Source organism: Humulus lupulus, chromosome 7, assembly GCF_963169125.1.
Source record: "Humulus lupulus chromosome 7, drHumLupu1.1, whole genome shotgun sequence".
Classification (NCBI taxonomy): domain Eukaryota; kingdom Viridiplantae; phylum Streptophyta; class Magnoliopsida; order Rosales; family Cannabaceae; genus Humulus; species Humulus lupulus.
In genome coordinates, this window is record NC_084799.1 from 157311560 (window position 1) to 157331308 (window position 19749).

Consider the following 19749-nt stretch of genomic DNA (forward strand, 5'->3'; position numbering starts at 1 on the left):
GCAGAAGCATTATAATTTCCTTTATGCTTAAGCAAAGCTCCAATTTGCAACTAAAAATAATACAAGCCTTTTTATCTTTATCAACTAAGTAGTTTGATGATTGTAAATGGATAGATAGAGCTCCGGACTCTTAATTGGTTTTTGCGCTGTACTTGTCGTTACACACATCAACTTTTTTTATCTTTTTCTTTTTTGTGAAGGGATTTCATGAATTTGGTTGGCCTCAAAATTTTAGCTTATATTGCTGGTCGCGGATGGCATTATTAAAATTCATTCAATAACCATAAATTGAACCACGATTTGGCTCCGTGATTCAAACTAATTTGTTCCTTTGTGTTTGGAAATATTTCGTGATTATTGTTTGGATGTTTGATTCTCTTATTGATCGTCTTGCAAAAAAAAGTATAAATAGCATTACTTCGCTTACTACGTGACTTTGAATTCAAAGAAAAACAAGCCTGAGAATCTTAGACTGACCATGTTGCTTGACTTGACAATATATGAAGTCTAAAACAAGACAGACATATTTGGTCATTGGGTTACTAAACAACCAAGACAACAAAACTATGCATACATTACTCCCAAATATTTCCCCCCACAAAATTATTTAATCATATTCATTTATATAAAAATTATGCCCACATTATATAAAAAATAATTATAATTAACAAATGATTATGCCTATATGGCCAGCACTTTGAGTCTTTGATTTGATACACGCACATAAGGCAGAAATAGACAGAAACCCAAAGAAACAAAAAAGAAAAGTTCGCTTTCATATTTAATATAGTAGTTATGCCTTTGAAGATAGTTTTGAAAGAACAAAACCTCATCTCTACATATATAGCCACAACAGAAAATACTTTCCTCAAATTCAGCCCCCCAAAAAGGGTTCCAGATTAAACTCGAGTGTAGTCAACTTCTTAATTTTCACTCTACCTGTTGAAACAATTTATTTTTATTTTATTACGCAAATTTTTGATCTCTTTGCATAATCAATGGGAATCCAAAGTGAATTCTTGTATGCAAGTGCAGGCACTAGTGCAACTCCAAGTATTTGCAGCATAGAAGAGAGCATGAGCTTCTATAGTGCCCCAACTAGTCCCACATCGGAATTTTCAAGCACTGAGCCAACCACACCGATAAGTACTGCTACTAATAATACTTATTATGAAGATTGTCCCAACTTCAACCTTGATGACTTTGAATTTGATACAAGTCTCCGTTTTATTCATTACAACGATTTCGAACCGGAGACCCCGCCGGAACACGATCCTTGGCGCGGAGATTCCCTTCCCCAAATGTCCTTTGCCGATGAGCTCTTTTGTGATGGCAAAGTTGTGCCCTTGGCTCCTCCTCCTCCACTAAAACTTCCGCCGCGCCTTTCCGGAAAAAATTGCGGTGCACCCGTGTCACCGAGAACTCCCCGTTCGGTTCTGAAGCTTCCGGTTTCACGTCAGTGCTTGTGGAACGATGATTTTGATCCCTTCATGGCGGCTATTGAGAACGTTAGGGAGGGGATGAGAGGGAAAAATCACAGGCGGGCTCGGTCGCTGTCCCCCTTAAAGGCCCGGCCCGGTGAATCTGTGGGCTTGGAGGATACTGAGGGGCCCATTATAAAAAATGGTTTAAACTCAATTGAACTGAGGCAGCCCAATCGATCAGCTTCTTTGAGATGGACATACCCACGAGAGAAGTCGCCAATGAAAGAGACGGGCTTCCAGTCTAGTAAGGAACGACAGCCATATGGATCGGCTTCACCGAAACGGGAGAGGAAAAGTTCGAAAGTTTTAGCTGAGCCCAAAGGAGTAACTATCGCCAGACGAGTGAGAGATGCTAAAATGGACCCACGAAAGCCCACTGAGCCTATTACAACACGAGCCCAACAGCCCACAGCGCAGACCGGGAACAGCACATTATTAAGGATTGGAGAGACTTGCACAAGGGAAATTAAGAGGCAAAAAATAACGTGGCTTCCTTTTAAGGGTCCATCCAATAAAAAAGTGATTGATGAAGAAAACAAGGTAAAAGACCAAAATGCAGGCCTGTTGTCTAAGGCAACCTTTTTGAGTAGATTGAGCTTTAAATCCACGAAAAAAGCTCATTACAATGAGGATCAAAGGGCAATGTCCCAAGCTGCCAAGATGAGCATTGTACAATACAGGCCTAGGCTGTCACTTTGCTTGGGTTATGGATCAAAGTATGTGGACTAATCCCTAGGCCAGCCTTCTAAAGAAAAAGCCCAACTTCTAGGAAGTTGAATGAAAAATGTCATGTAAGTTTTATTCAATTGGGCGAAATAGTGTTTTTATTTTGATGATTTTAGGTAAGAAAAAGGTCAGGTATTGGCGGTGGGTTGTGTATGTGTTTCTTTTTTTCTTCTTCTTTGGAAATGAATGTATAGGAGGCCCAGTTTTAAGTGGTGCATTTATCCCATGTTTGAATTATTTGTGGATAATAAGACTTCGAAATGGCCCAAAATTTTCTGTAGAGTTTAGATCATCTTTTTTAATTTTTGTGTTTCTATTTTGTCTTTTTTCTTTCTTTTTCCGGATACATTGACATATTGTATCAACCATGGTTTAAAAGGAAATATAGCAAATAGTAGGTCTAGCAATCATCACATCGAAACTCTTCACCCTAAAGAAATTGCATGAAACCAAATCGGGTAACCATCTAACCTATTTTTTTTTTAATCTATAAATGTTAAAAACACATGTTTTTTCTTCTCTTTGTTAGTTAACTAGAATCTTTTGCTTTTTTTTTTAAGCAGATTCTTTTTTTCTTTAACCAGATTATTTTTCTTTCTTTTTACATCCACAGCACACCTAACACTAGTCAAAACAACACAATATCCTTTTTCTTTTCCCAATAAATGGGCATAACTAACATGTGTTAAAATAGTTCGCAATTTTTTAATGAAAAAAGAAGAGTGGGATGAACATACTCTTTAATCATTGTAGAAAGAAAATGATATATACATTCTCTAGTTCAAAGCACACGTGTTATTTTTGTTTTTGTAACACAATTCTGTCAAAAGAAAAAAAATTCTATAATTTTTAAGTGTATGGAAAACGTTTTATCAAATTATTTTTATTTCTCCACTTTTAGTCGTTTCTTTTTTGAATTTAAAGGTTTCTACCCTTCAAGTCTTATTTTGATTAATTAAAACTTCTATTGTGAGATGACAACTAAGCTTCTAAATAAAAAATAATGGATATGAAGTTCTACTATATTTCATCCAAAAGATGTCAAAGGTGGAGTGCTTAAATAGTTAAATTAGTGTGAAAGCCCATGTCGCTAAGAAATATCTAGAACTTGATATTATGGTCAGGTAGAATATTTGAAAATTTAACAACAATAGTTGACAAAAAAGACTACAAAAAGTACACTTGCAATCCAGCCTTCCAACACATAGCATTATAAATTTCAAAAAAATTATAAAATACGAAATTTTACGAATATTACAAATATACGAATAAGAGTTTGCAATAATTCTGTTACTACTTATTATAATTTTCATTTAATATGTAAATTTACTAAAGTGTAAACTTTAGTTACAAATTTGTAAATTTTGGTACAAAAAAACTTATTGTTATAAATTTGTAAACTTAGTTTACAAAAGTAGAAAAATAAAACATTGTATATACAATTCTACCCTTCTGTATTTTTGTAACTATTCCAGATTCCATATTTTTAGCATTTTTTTAATCTTAGGTATTTTTGTAAATTTTCCTTCAAGCAATGCTAAAACTTGGCTATAGGTAAAGACTTGGTTATCATATCAGCAATATTATCATGGGTGTTCATCTTGCTCACTACTAAGTCTCCCCAATCAATGATATCATGTACAATATTGATTCGTCCTCTCATGAAGTTTCTAATTTTTGTGAGATATATATATCAATATGACTATCACAAAAGATTGTGGGCATCTGTAAGTCATCACTGAGCTCATTGAAAAAGCCTTTCAACAAAAATGCTTCCTTACAAGCTTTTGTAATTTCAATGTACTTTTGGCTCAATAGTGGACACTTCGAAAATGCAAACAAACATCAATAGACCCACGCAAGTATATCAAAATCCATTGAACTGCTATCCAATGTTCCTTAACTAGATTGGCCATGTATCTACTGACACCACTAGCTACATATGATGATTTGGCCGTGGACAAACCATAACATGCATAAAAGACCCCACTATACTGCAATATGGAACTCTAGACATATAATCAACATCTTCATTTGATTGAGGTGACAGTGCAGATGAAAGAGTGAAATGAAGTACTAATTGAGTACTAATTGGTTGGATATTTTGCATAGTAAACCTCTGAAGAACTTTCTCGATGTATTCTCTCTAACTCAGATACAATTTACCTACCTTTCTATCTCTCTGAATCTCCATACCAAGTATCTTTTTGGCAAATCCTAAATCTTTCATCTCAAACTCCTTAGAAAGTTGTATCTTGACCTTCCTAATCTCTTTTGTTCTCTTTGCTGTAATCAACATATCATCCACGTATAAGAGCAAATACACAAAAGACCTAACTTCACCGTTCTTGAAATAAACACGATTATCATAACTACTTCTTCTGAAATCATGACTAGTCATAAATGAGTCAAACCTCTTGTACCACTGTTTGGGTGATTGTTTCAGGCCATAAAGATAATTTTTCAGAAGACACTCATAATCCTCTTTTCCCAAAACAATAAAGCCTTTTAGCTGCTACATATAAATATCATCTTCAAACTTTCCATGTACACAAATAGTATTCACATCCATCTCCTAGAGCTCAAAGTCATGCAGTGTCACTATATCAAGTAAGGCGAGGATTGAACTATGCTTGACCACAAGAGAAAAAACATTGTTGTAATCAACATCTGGAATCTGAATGTATCCTCTAGCAACTAGTCCTGCCTTGTACCTGAGCTCTTCAACTCCTGGTGTGCCTTCTTTTCTTTTAAACACCCATTTACAACGAACAACTTTCTTACCCTTAGGTAAACACACAAAATTCCATGTGTTATTTTTTTTTTAAGTAAAACCATCTCCTCATGCATAGCCCTAATCCAACTGTCATCATCCTTACAACTCACTGCCTCAGGATACGTAGAAGGTTATTCACTGGAATCAATATTATCTGTCACAATTTATAGCATAAGCCACTAAATCTGCCTCAACATATCTCTATGGAGGCTTAATAATTCTTCTAGCACTATCTGTTGCTATAGAATGTTGTGGTTTCTTGAATTGGTGGAGACGTATATGTTGAGATTGGTTAAATATAATGGTTAAGTTGTCTACTCAATGTAGTGCAAAACACTTAATGGTTTCACTTAAGTTGAAGTGAAAATATGAGTTGTTGTTGTAGGCATCTATAATTGATTTTTTTTGGGTCTAAAGTGATACAATGAGGTATTGAAGCATGCCCAAATAGTTTGGAAATATTTGGAGGTGTTTAATGTCACTTTTGAGAAGTTGAACTTCCCGTGTGGCTTTGCATCGCCTCCCTAGAGGCGATGTGTTACTTGTGATGTTAAACTAGGGATTTTGTAATTGGCTGAAAATGCCACAACATTTTTTCAAAATGTTGAAAGTTGTGTTTTTGCTCCAAATGACTTGTTTAGAAGCTCTATTCCTATTGGTTGAGCCTAATGATGGTGCCTACACTATGAATATAGGTTATTAGAGTTTAGAAGTATTGATCACAATTTTCAACTCTCTCTAACCCTGCACACTCTCTCTCTAGCTCTCAAAGATCATATGTTTTCTCCAAGAAAATCACCAAGAATTGTTTAACTTGTATGAGTTTCAAATGCTTGTTTAATCCCAATTCTCATTCCATTTTGGTGAAGCTTCAAAATTTGGGAAGGCTTGGAATGAAGATTTTGGACAGCAATATACTTATTGTGGCAAGCCTATGTTTCGAAAACAAAGGTATTTCTCTAAAATTCTAACTTTGTAATTGTGTTATTCTACTGTGATTTACTTACATAATTATGATATTGTTGTTACTTCCTCCTTTAATTGTGCTTATTAATGTAAGTATTACTCATTAAATGTTTATAAATTTATGTTATAATTATTTAATTAGTTAATATTTGATTATCAAGATTTGCATTTATACTTTCAATATGGTTATTTAATTATCAAGATTTGCATTCATACTTTGAATATGTTTCATTAAATCATTGTTAATATATGCTTTTGTGAGCCATAAATTCCAAACAATCAAAATGTCTATCTCTAATTACTCTCTCTTTTGTGTTTTGCATAATCAACAATGAGGGAAATTCGTTCAAGATTTGGTTTGTGTTGAACACATAACCATGAGAGACCAAAGAAAATTCTAGTTGGATTTGCTCTACATGAATGTGATTATGGATTCAAAGTCTTCATCAACAAAGGGTGAGACTTCACTATGAGATTACATACTTAAGGCGAATGGTATCATCAAATTTCTTATTTCTAAATATGTAGATTTCAAGAATTTATGGGTATATTTGGAAACAACTATATAATTACTAGAGTATTAATTACATATCTGAGTAATTACACTATATTAAAATACAAGGTGTGTTTGGATGTCAAGTGGTAATTACTTATTAATTTACATTATCATGTTTGGCAAAACAATTGGTAGTTACAAAAAAAAATATATTTTGTAATAAATACTATTTACAATTGATACCAATTAGTAATTACATAGTGTAATTACACCTAATTCTCATGGGGCTATGAGAATTGGAGAGAGTAATTAGGACCCTTCACTTTCCAATTACATAGTTACTATGTAATTACATGATCAGATAAACACATCAGATTGAGTAATTACTCCAAATTACGCCAAATTCCAATTACAAGGTGGCTTTCAAAATACACCATAAATAAAATGTGTTTGCTTCCATATTTTTGTGAGTTTGAGTTTATTGTTTATATTAAGAGTACATTGGTAAATATTGATGAATAATTCAAGGGCCATTATTCTACTTGTTTTGTTTGTAAAATTATTGATCATCATGTGAAATATGGTGAATGTAAAATCAACCATAATAAGATTAGGATTAAGGCAATTGATATTGAGATCATTGAACTTTTAAATTAATTTAATTGGGTTACTTTAATTGATGATGAGATCTTTGTGACCTTAATTATATTTAATACAATAAATGAGGAATGCATTGTAACTCTAATTGAGAATAGTGCATTCAACGAGGAATGCATTATAACTCTAAAGTAAATTGTATAGTTTATGTATGTAGTGATGAGACTAATCCAACCTTAAGAGAAGGTAAACATGTTAGGGTTAGTGCCCTAAAAGCATGTAATAAGATATTTTTTTGTTTGGAATTACATAAAATTACATTTTTCTCTATAATTGTATGTTTGAATTATTGTTGGAAAATTATAAATATCATAAAATTACATATTCATTAATGAGAGTATGATCTTGTATGAGTACGAGAGCATTAAAAACATAGATAATGAATAAAATTGTCAACAATATATTAAAGTATGAAATCTTTAATTAATGGTTGTTAGTACGATGTACTAAGCATTTTTTGATAATGCATGTGATCTAGATCCGGATTGCTGATGTAGATAAACATCTTAGTAAATGTACTTTATATAATTAGATTATACATGATTGGATAGATGTGAATTAATTTCTTAATAAACATACAGTTTGCCATAAATATTTAATTCATATAGAAAAGATGCTCATATGTATATCAGTCTAAATCATGAGTAGTCATGAACTCTTGTTCATGTCTATTGGGTCTTTTGATTCACACGTTAAGGTCTATTAGTATAATGAGGCTAGTGGCATTTGTGTTGGAGATTCAATAGTATGAATAACTAGGAGCATGATCTTACAAGAGTGGAATCCAAGCTTTCCTAACGAATTTGTTGTACCCCAAAAAATACGAGCTCAATCGTCTTGTTCGAGGTATAGTTGGAAAGAAATAAATGAAGGGTTGGAACTCTGAAGAAATTTCATCAATTCCAATTCAAATAGCTTGAGGTTACGTCACTAAGTCTAGATGCGTGAGATCCTATAGATCACCCCAAAGGCGTGTGACACGACTTCCAGATTGCCTTAGTCAAGCTTTGAGCGTCACTTGTGTCAGCTTGCCCTTCGCATATAACCTCCAGTTCGAGGATCACATTCAGCTCGCAGTAGTACTATGACGCACATAAGGAAGAATTCCCATGGAATCGGAGATTCATTATACACCATAAATGCTTGTAATTGTTATATAGTAAATGCCCGATGTAACGACATTTAACATATTTAAGGAATTATGTATTTGAGAAGTTACCCATTCTTGTAAGTTACCAAATATTGTACAGTTACCAAAAAATTTCCATCAACCCCTAATAAATACAGAGGGAATTGATAGTAAAAAGGACCAGATTTTGTATGCAAAAACTTTGCAGAAATTCTCCAAGGGTTCATAAACAGAATAATATTGACTCATGGACTAGGTGGATTTTAACCACTGAACCATGTAAAATTTCCTGTGTTCTTATTTTACGGTTTAAAAAAGCCTAATTTTTTTTTTTCATATTTCTTAATCTACTGTTGGCAAAAATTCGCGTCAATAGATTGATGCTTTCGTTGAGAGTTAGATTAGGCTTACTGATATTTTTCACAAAACTTTCATCCAATATCATTATGGTGGTAACACATTCAATGCGCGACAACAAGTCTGAGAAACCTGGAAATCAAGGAGATTTTCGAATGGTTGACCTTACTAGAGAGGGCACCTCTATACCTCATCATCCTGGAAAACGGTCCCAAAACCAGGACGACAACCATGGCAATACTGGAAGCTCAACTTCATGCCCTTGCAATCCTAACTCAAGATATCTCACTGCCATAGAGATGGAGAATGCTCAGTTGAGAAGCCATCTCGCTTAGGCTAATAGGCGAATTGATGAAATTATGGCATGGTTACCCCCTCCTACAACTGATGATAATGTCGGAAGGAGAGCAAGTGGTATCCAACCGATATAGATGCCACAAGCGTAATCGTCCTGATGTGAGTCTTTCGAACAACAACCCCGAGCTTTGTGCTGTTGGAACTGACTCCCCAAAACAACTAGCCTGCCAACAATCGCAGGATTGAGTAGATAACCCACCTTGCCAAAAACTAGCGCAATCAGGCAGGGTGAACAGGGACCACATCGAGGAGAGCGAAAGTCCCTGTAAATCCTTTAGCACCAACCCGACCAACTAGTCAGGCACAAAGAAATGACAAAATTTTACCACCAACTCGAGACATCAGAATGGATAATGAGTGAGCTACTTGGTGCGCGATGATGGAAGGTGAATTGCCTCACCAATAAGGCATACTCCATTGCCTATACGTCATCCAACACCCCCAAAACCACAAAAGAATGTTCCAGCTCCCGGGAACAACCAAAGAAGTTCTATACCCATAGAAAACATGCATGTTTCTCAATCTCAGGACACTGGAGTTCGAGTTCGCACGAAAAATCAAGTCTCTTGACCTCAGTTGCGATTGGTAAGCTTCGCAGAAGGAAGCTATTGGATGAAAGTCCATCGTGAGGGAAGATCAGGGAGTATTCGCAATACACACTCCCAAAGACAAGAAAATGACGTAAGAAATCAATTGAGCTTGGATCAAAGTCTGTGTTCTAATCCTCAATCCAATTTGCGTGATCACTTAAACTCTCAGAGAGGACAGCCAGCCCGCAACAACGATCTGAGTTATACTCAAACAATGGGAGATCCTTCCATAGTGCGTAACAATGGGAATGTCCCGATTAAAAGAGCTTAAGCTTGGAGGGACCATAACATGAATAACATTCGGAACATGATGGGAGCTATTAATCAACTCTCAAATAACCTAGAAGTTAAGGATCTAACCCTTTAGTGGTTTGCTCTAATGGAAGAACACATGAAACGACTCTTGTCGGGAAAAAACCTAGACGACTGTGATTCTGACGAGGAGCTCGAACCTTTTTCTCCTCACATTGTAGCATCTCCATTTCCTGTTAGGTTCAAAATGCTGAACATGACCACTTATGAAGGAACTACTGATCCATTGAACCATATCGGGGTCTTTAACACTTTGATGAAATTACACAACACTGACATCGTCCTGCGCTGTGTCCTGTTAACTGCTTTTTGAATTTGGTTGATAATTATTTCCAATAAGTGATTGTGTTCCTTTTAAACTAGTTGAACCATATCGGGGTCTTTAACACTTTGATGAAATTACACAACACTGACATCGTCCTGCGCTGTGTCCTGTTGATAGAACCAACCAAATTATGGTTCAACTAGTTTAAAAGGAACACAATCACTTATTGGAAATAATTATCGACCAAATTCAAAAAGCAGTTTCAACCTGCGAAACAAGTTTGAGTAGAGGCCAACTCCCCGACCAATATAAAACAGCAACCGGGTGAATCCCTTAAGGCATACATCAACCACTTCACAAACATAGTCGCTTGAGCTAGGGACGCCGATGATAGTGCCAAGCTAATGGACATGTGGTTAAGAATCACCGTGGAAGGTGAATTGTGGAAAGAGCTCCAAAGGAAGGGAGTAAAAAAGAGAAATGGGTTCTTGGCCCGAGCTCAAGAATGGATAAACCTTGAGGAGGCAGAGTTTGCGATGGCCAAAACTAACCAAATTGTTGCTCAGCCCACAAGAGTGATGATGAGCACTGCAGCTACGACTCAGCTCGCTGCCCATAACAACCAGATAGGGAATAATAAGAGAAAGGGAAACGGCGTAGGCGACCAGATAGGACTTAAAAAGAATAAGTCCGGAGAGAAGTACACCTCTATATTCATAGCGCGCAACGACCTGACATACATGCGGGAACACATTTACTTGGCAAATTCTGTCCGACTTCCTTGGAAGAAGCCAAAGCCCCTGAGAAATCAGTGAGGAAAGAGGAATCTGACCAAGTTTCTTCATTATCACAATGACATTGGCCACAACATTGATGATTGCCGTCAATAAAAGGATGAGATCGAGACACTCATTTGAGCTGAACCGTTAACATAGTACGCTCGAAAATGGGTAGATTTTAATCTGCCGGCTGTGCAGAACCCATAACCACCTCAGGGACATCAAGCTAATCTACCACCAGCTCTCCCAGATCTAGAAAATTAAATCATCCTTCTTCATGTCGAAGGAAGAGATATTGCAACCATTGCAGGCGTACCCCATTTGGCGGGCATAAGCAATGAGACTTATAAAAGATACATCTAGGAGCTAAAAACTCATGAGGGCGTGGTATTCACCCAAAAATAGTGGCTATCAAAGCAACAACGAATGAATAAACAACCAATAATTTTTACTAAAGAGGGCACAAGCCACGCCCAATTCCCTCATAATGATCAGCTTGTAGTAACCATTCAGCTTGCCACCCAGAAGGTTAGAAGAATCTTGATCGATAATGGGAGCTCAGTAAACGTGCTATTCAAGTCCACTCTAGAAAAGATGGGGTTGTCAGTAGCCGACCTAAAGGCTCGCAACTCTTTGCAGATTCTCAAGATAAGGAATGACAACTATTGGCATAATCCAACTCATTGTAACTATGGGAGATGAAGTACAAGTTGTTGCCAAGATGCTTGAATTCGTAGTAATAGACTGTCCGGATGCCTATAACACAATTTTGGGATGACCGACGTTAATGACGTTTGAAGCCATAACTTCTATTCGCCACCTAGCCATGATGTTCCCCTCACCCTCAAGGATATGCACTATAATGGGGGACCAGAACGCTGCCAAGGAATGCTATAACATTTCCATGAAGGGAAAATCTCAACTCGGACAGCAAGCCATGGTGGTAATTCAAGAAAATGAGAAGCCTCATGCAATGATAGTTGTTGAAGAGGCAGAAGAACCTTAGTTGCCAGTAAATGAGGTCACCCAGCCAGAAGAAATAAAACCAAGAGTAGGCAAAGATCTATCTGAGCTCTAGACATTAGAGAAGCTTAAAGAGGTAATCCTCAATCCAGTATCAACTTCAAAATTTGTCAAGATTTGTAAGAATCCCAGTATTGAACATAAAAAGGATCTGATCGAGGTTCTAAGTAAAGACCTCGATGTCTTCGCTTGGTCACACGCTGATATGGTAGGAATCAGTCCGAGTGTGATCATGCATACACTGAATTTGGACAAGAATGTACTTGCGAAGCAGCTAGAAAAGAAGGCAATTGGGGAAGAAACAAGATGAAGCCTTGGAGGAAGAGGTAGCTCGCCTCTTAAAATGCAGATTCATTAGGAGGCGAAATATCCGACCTGGATAACCAACCCCATCCTGGTTCCAAAACCAAACGGAAGTGAAGGACCTGCATCGTCTTCTCTGACCTCAATAAGGCCTATCCAAAAGACTATTTTCCCTTACCTAGAATTGATCAGTTAGGCGATGCCACAACGGTCACGAGCTCATGTCCTTTATGGATGCGTATTTTGGATATAACCAGATAACGATAAACCTTGCGGACCAGGAGCATACTTGCTTCATGACCGAGCACAACATATACTGTTACAAAGTCATGCCGTTCGGGCTAAAGAATGCTGGAGCAACTTACCAGAGATTGGTAAACAAGATGTTCGTTGACGAAAAAACATGGAAGTGTATGTTGATGACATGCTTATCAAGTAAAAAAACTGCCAATAACCATGTATCCAACTTGGAAGAATGTTTTGGCCTATTAAGAAAGTACGATATGAAGCTCAATCCCCAGAAGTGTACCTTTGGAGTCTGGTTGATGAATTTTTTGGGTTTCATTGTCAATCATAGGGGGATCGAAGCTAACCCCGAGAAAATAAGATCGCTGTTAGAAATTCCATCGCGTAGATCGTGGAAAGAAGTCCAGAGCCTAATTGAAAATTTTGCTTCACTAAATTGGATCGTATCCAAATCCACAAACAAATGTCTCCCCTTATACAATCTCCTCAGGGGAAATAGACAATTCTAATGGACTGAAGAGTGTGAATAGGCCTTTTCAAGATTTGAAAAGCATATAATTGAACCCACTGTTTTGTAAAAAACAATTGTTGGGGAATGCTTATACCTTTACCTAGTGATAACGGAGAACACGGTTAGTGCTGTATTAGTTCGAGAGGAGAATCAGGCACAAAAACCAGTGTACTATAAGCAAGAGGCTTTTGGGAGCTAAGTCCCGATACCCCTTGATTGAGAAGCTTGCGTTCTGCCTAATTTTGGCCTCGGGAAAGCTTAGGCCGTATTTCCAATCCCACACCATACATGTCTTAACCGATCAACCTTTAAGGCAGATCTTGCAAAAGCCTGAAGCATCGGGATGTTTGTTTAAGTGGGCCATTGAACTCACTTTGTTTGAGATACAATACAAACCACGAACAACAATTAAGGGTCAGGCTCTCGTTGATTTTGTGGCCGAGTCCACCAAATTTCAGGACGAGTCTATGAATGAACTAGTGTAAGAGTTATGGAAACTCATTGTCGATGATTGTAAAATGAGCACGGGTTTGGAGCTGGGATAATCTTGATCTTACCTGAAGGCCATCTCTTTCATATGACTCTAAAATTTGGGTTTGATGCATTCAATAACAAGACAAAGTATGCGGATTTGTTGGCTGGAGTTTGGGTTGTAAAAGAGCTAAAATCAAAAGCAATCCAATGTTTTAGTGATTCTCAACTCGTGGTGAATTAGGTGTTAGGAGAATACCAAGCTCGGGGAATCAAAATGGCTGCTAATCTAGCTAAAGTAAAAGGTGTATAGTTAGAATATGAATTCTATTCCATCGAGCAAGTTCCATGCGAGCAGAATATCAACGTAGACACTTTAGCCCAACTCCCCACTACCAAAGAAGCGAACACATTGAATGTAGTCCCAGTCGAGATTTTAGACAAGCCAAGCATAGATGAAGAGTCAAGAGAGACCGATATGATTAACGAATGCCCAACCTGGATGACACCAATAGTAGACTACCTCACGTCTGGAAAACTGCAAGGACACTTGAAAGTTGTTGTACCAGGTCCTGATGTATGTTCTGGTCGAGGGGATGCTTTATTGATGAGGTCATTCCATGCCTCTTCTAAGGTGTGTTTTGCTCGAGGAAGCACAGACTATCCTCAAAGAAATCCATGAAGGATTTTGTGGAGACGACGTTGGGGGGCAAAGCTTGGCTTTGAAGGTGTTGAGGTACGGTTACTTTTGGCCTACACTAAATAAGGAATCAGTGTCATATGTTAAAAAATGCGACAAGTGCCAGCATATTTCCACAATTGTGTGAGCTGCGGCCATGGCGTTGACTATGATCTCCACACCCTGGTTGTTTTCCGTCTGGGGGATTGACCTAATCAGTTCATTGCTTACTGGAAATGGAGGAGTTCGCTATGTGGTGGTCGCAATCGACTACTTTACAAAGTGGGTTGAGGCTGAACCACTGATGACTATGACCTTGAAGGGAATACTGGACTTTGTGGTAAAAAGTATTATATGTCGTTCTGGACTTCCAAAGAAGATCGTGTCTGATAACTAAAATCAATTCGATAGCGATCTATTCACAAATTTTTGTGAAATGTACGATGTCATCAAAAGATTCTCCTTAGTGGCATACCCTCAGGCTAATGGACAAGTCAAGGTAGTGAACAAAACTCTCAAGGTGAGTCTAAAAAAGTGACTAGAGGATGCTAAATGGATATGGCCTGAAAAGATCCCGCAAGTGCTTTGGGCCTACAAAACCTCACATCATACCTCTACTGGGCATACTCCTTTCTCACTAACCTATGGAAGTGAAGCCATACTCCTAGTTGAGATCTTGGTAACGTCACATAGGCATAAATCCTTTGACTAGGAGAAAAATCACGATATGCTTAATGCATCTTTGGATCTAATTGAAGACCGGCGAGAAGAATCACATATACAACTTGCTCATTATCAGCAAAGGGTGACACATTACTTCAACTCAAAGATCAAGGAGTGAAGACTCGAACATGCATATTTGGTGATTAGAAGGGTATTCTTTGCCAACAAAGACCCTAAGGATGGTGTCTTAGGACCGAACTGGGAAGGACCATATCAGATCGTGGAGATTTCACAAAGGGATACCTTCAGACTAGCTCAGTTAAATGGAGAGGTAGTTCAGTGAACATGGAATGGCTTACATCCGAAAAAGTACTATCAGTAATAGGGTCTTTTTGTTAGGGTCAATTTATGTTATCATTTTTGTAAGGCTTGATTATAAAGGCCATATATTTTTATTTAACTTTGAATGAATAAAATGTTGTTTTGTATTTTAAATGCAGTACTAGAATGTTTTATCATTAAATATTGTTTAAGTACATTGTGTAAAAGTGATCTAGAATATTTATAAATTCTAATTGCTTGGGGGGCATATAACCCTTAGTACAGTCTTTGAAACATTCTACAAATTTAATATTAAATTTTTTATTGCAACTTTTGGAAATTTAGAAATTTTATGGCTTTTTAATTCTCGAGTTTTCAAAGTAATTCCGAATACGAACTAAGTGAAGAAAATTCAAAGCAAAAAAAAAAAATCCTGGAATTTAACCAGGTAGAAAGAATGTTAGAACTAAACCAAGTTCGAGGCCTAAATACTAACAGGTATAAACGAACAGGCACTAAAACTCCTTGATACAACGAGGTCCACAACCCAAAATTAACTAGTTAAGCCATCAGGCATCAACCTCAATCTAACAAAGCCTTCCTTACAACTATGCAAGTGTATAAAAACTTTGAAAGTTTAAAAATACTATAATAATTAATAAAAGGGAAATAGCATAAAGATTGTGCATAATATAAACATATATATATATGAAAACGAGGATAATTAACCTCGGACTATACCCTAAGGTAATTGTCTCAACCTAAAAAGACCTAGTTATAAGGGATGGAACTATCCCCAGAAAACAACAAGTATAAAAACAAATAAAGAAGAGCCTCTCAACCCTAAGCCCCGGAAACATGCCCTTGAGATGAGACCACATCTTCCATACCATCTCCTCCAGCTCCGGATGCCATGTCAGACGTTTTCGCAGGCTCCTTTGCTAACTAATCCTGGAATTTAGAGAGGGAACACCACTAGAGATCGACGTCAAGAAAAGAGAAGTCCCCATCCTAGTTGAAACTCCAGACTCGCTAAACATTTTTTCCAATGCGCCCTCCAGCTCGGCGTCGGCCCCATCCACCTTCAGTTTTAGTTCCTCGTCTTGGGCATCATTCTTCTTAGCCTCTAGTTAGAGCCTCTCGACCTCATTCTGAAGCTGGTCGCGACTTTGGATCACTTCCAAATCCTTTGCTTTGGCAATCTTTTCATTATTCTAAGAGGTCTGCAGGTTTTCCTTAACCTCTTCAAGCTCCTTGGCAGTTCATTCCCTGTCAATGAGGGCAGAACGAATCCACTCTCCAGCTTGGATCTGGGCGAAGTAGGACTGCATTGAAATTCAAATAAGCAATTAGATCAAATATATATTTATATATGGGGAATTTAAAAGACAATGAGAGTACTCATGGTCAAAGACATCCTGAGGGTGGAGTCGAGGACGGCTATGGAAGGATTTTCTTCAATGGTCTCCACTCCCTCGAAGTGAGTTGGTTGATATGCTCGACCATGTGACTGGTGATACCTTGGAGCAAAGCCCAAAAGTGCTCCGGGTGCTTGTCAGCCTCAATGGGAGGACCTATAATTTTGGAAGGAACTACATCAATAACCTAGGGAACTAAGGAGATGCCCCAAGAGTTGGAGGGGGAGCTTCCTCAGTTGTAATCATTGAAGAATGGGTGTAATGTCCCAAATTTGCTAATAAGGATTGATGCCTTGATTAATGTGCAAGGAGGGTATAATTGATATTTATGTGTTAGTATGATTTAATTGTGATTATATATGTGAATTTTATGATTTATATTATGATATGACTGCTCATGCATGTTTAAGTGTATTAAATGTGCTTACAGGCCCGTTTATGTTAAAAGGGGCATTTTTCGTAATTTGGCCCGCTGAGGGTATTTCTGTAATTATATGTGATTTGTGAGGTGCTTTGTGAGTGGGACCACATTATTATGTGGATATATTTGAGATGTGTGGCATGAGGTGATCCCAATGAGCAATTTGGTGGAAAAGTCATGTCTGGGAATAATACTTGGCTAAGGTTGAGCCTAGGGACATTTTAGAAATTTGGTGAATTACTGGGGGTTTTGGAAGATTAATGGGATTAACTGAGAATCTTAAGTGAAATTTGAGGTTTAGCGAGGAAGTGGTGTCAAATGACCTTTTTGCCCTTGGGGGCCTAAAGGAAAGATTTCTTTTTGGTAAGGGCAATATGGTGTTTTGTCAAGGGGATAACTTAGACTTAGCCAATGTTTGAGGGAAGTCTCTCACTCACGTTCTCTCCCTCTTGCTCTCTTTCTCTCACCCTACATTGCTCTAAGAAGGAAACTCTTGAAGTATTGATCCTTGAGGCAACCCTTAGTGGAATAGAGGACAGTGCTTGAGGATTAGAAGCTTCCAACCTTTGGGAATCCAGTGGGGGAGTACGAATTCTAGGAGGTAATCTTAGTTTTTCCAAAGCTTTTACTTTTGTCATTGGTGTTTTGATGAAATCCTTGGGGTTGGAGTGTGGTTGAGTTTTAGAGGGTTTTGATGGTTGTATTTTATATTTACATGTTGATGGAGTTGATCGGTAGTCAGTTTTGGGCATCTAAGTGATTTAAAATATGTTTGGAATAGATTTGGGTCGGTTTGCGATATCTAAAATAGTAGAATTTCTGGGTTCGCAGGGTTGTGCCGCGGCGTTGTTCTTGGAGCGCTACGACCCGCATGAACCCAAAGGCATTTGGGGTTTCCTTTGAACCGCCTTGGCGCTTGGTAGGTAGTGTCGTAGGGCGTGTCATGTGCCATTGTGGTTCAAGGCTCTCTGCCTAGAGCCGCGCCACGACCCTTCAGGGGCGGCTGCGACTCTAAGTGGGGAAATTGGACAACTAAGGTTTTGAGTTGCAGGGACTCAAACCTAAGTGCTCAGATAGGATTCTACTACCCGACTTAGTAGAATTTGAGGTCCCAGAGGCTAGGACTCATTCTTGAAGCTCTTAATTGATTTAGTTCTTGATCAATATCCGTTAATATGTAGTGACTAGGGGTACCGCAAGGCTTGGGAAGGAAAAGATCGTGCTCATTGTTACTTCACCCTATCACTGAGGACTTGAGGTAAGAAAAACGATACTTGCATTGAGGGTAGGGCGTGCGTCCCAATTATAGGGCACGGGAATGGTCATGTCATGAATTCGTTCATAGTTGAATGTCTGCTTTGTTTGAATCTATGTTTTTATACTTGTTTGTAATGGTCGCTCGGTCGGGGGGTCGTTATCGGCATTACATGCATAATGTATGCCATAGTGGCGAGGCCATAACGCGAATGCGATATCCACAATAGTTACGTGTCCATTGTGAATATGTGTGTAACCTCCTAAATTACATAATAAGGCTTAGGGCTTTGATTAGGGGGCAAGGACGACAATATATGGAATTATATGTTTATATGATATATTTGTGTATGATTATGCGAGTTATATGATAATGTAACTAGATATGCATGTTTAGGAGTATTAAATATGCATGTGGGCCCGTTTCTTATTAGAAGGGAAATTTTTGTAATTTGGTCTATTGCAGGCATAATTGTATATATGTGCATATATGTGATATATGTGAGAGACCACATTATTATGTGGGTTTATTTGGGTTACTCGAAATGAGACGATCCTAGGGAGAAAGTTAGCGGGAAAGTCATAACGGGACCCAATACCCGACTCGGGGCGAGTCAAGGGGTGTTTCAGGAATTATCATAGTATCGGGTTATCGGGTAATGGGAATGAATAATTAAGGATATATTTGGAGTTAGTGAGATTAGGAGGGAATACTGGGAATTTTAACCATTTTACCCTCTGGGACATTTTTGGTACTCTGAGCCTCAGGATTAGCTTAAGTAAACTTAAGCCTTAAGAAAACACAAAAGACTCAAACACCTCACTTATTCAACTGACTCCGTCCCTCTCTCTTTCTCCTTTAGCTGTTCTAAGTTTATTCTCGAGAAGTTAAGAATATTTTGGCTAGAAATCAAGGAATTGAAGGCTCGTGTTAGGATTCAGGATTTGTTGTGGCTAGGAGAGCATCATTCATAGCAAAGTTAATGCTTTAGTCCCTATTCCAGTTGAATATCTGCCATGTTTTCCTTAAGCTTTGAGGCGTTCTTGAGCTTGTGGCTCAAGTATGATATTTTGAAGTTTGGTGGGTCTTTAATCCAGTTTTTAGTTGGGTTTTGTTGTTGGGAAGATATTAAAGTTGTTATGGGGATTAAATTGTGGTTTTAGAATTGAATTGGGATAGTTTTGATTGAGTTGGCTGAAGAAACACCAAAGAAATTCTGGGTTCCTGGGGGCGGGCTACAACCCTCTTGAACCCAGGGGCCAAGTAGGGTGTCTGATGCGAAGGCGCGCCGCGGCGCCTGTTAGGCTGCACCGCGGTGCGTGTCCAGTGAGAAGGGAGGCTGAGGCCTCTGACTTGGGCGGGCTGCGGTGCATGTCTCTGGGGCTGCGACTCTTAAGGGGTTTTGAGCCCCGGGAGGATTTTTGAGTGTGGGAACTCAACCCTAAGGGCTCGGGATTGATTCTACTACCCAGTTTAGTAGAATTCGAGGTCCTGAAGGCTTGGATTCGGTCCGGAAGCCTTTATTTGCTCATTATTGATAAAAT

At 38.1% G+C, this 19749-nt stretch overlaps 1 protein-coding gene across 2 annotated transcripts; it reads left to right on the forward strand.

The window, feature by feature from the left end:
- The first annotated feature begins 664 nt into the window (after positions 1-664).
- LOC133788738 (uncharacterized) lies at positions 665-2492 on the forward strand. 2 transcript variants are annotated; one of them, XM_062226326.1, is made up of 2 exons: positions 666-911; positions 1036-2492. In XM_062226326.1, the coding sequence occupies exon 2, from the start codon at positions 1077-1079 to the stop codon at positions 2211-2213; it is 1137 nt and encodes a 378-aa protein (XP_062082310.1). In that variant the 5' UTR covers positions 666-911; positions 1036-1076; the 3' UTR covers positions 2214-2492. The 2 variants fall into 2 exon arrangements, with proteins under 2 accessions (XP_062082309.1, XP_062082310.1); XM_062226325.1 differs by having other exon boundaries at positions 665-2492.
- Positions 2493-19749: the final 17257 nt, after the last annotated feature.

Bases quoted from the DNA above. Each gene is read 5' to 3' on its own strand.
- LOC133788738 (XM_062226325.1), top strand. From the start codon at position 999: ATGGGAATCCAAAGTGAATTCTTGTATGCAAGTGCAGGCACTAGTGCA.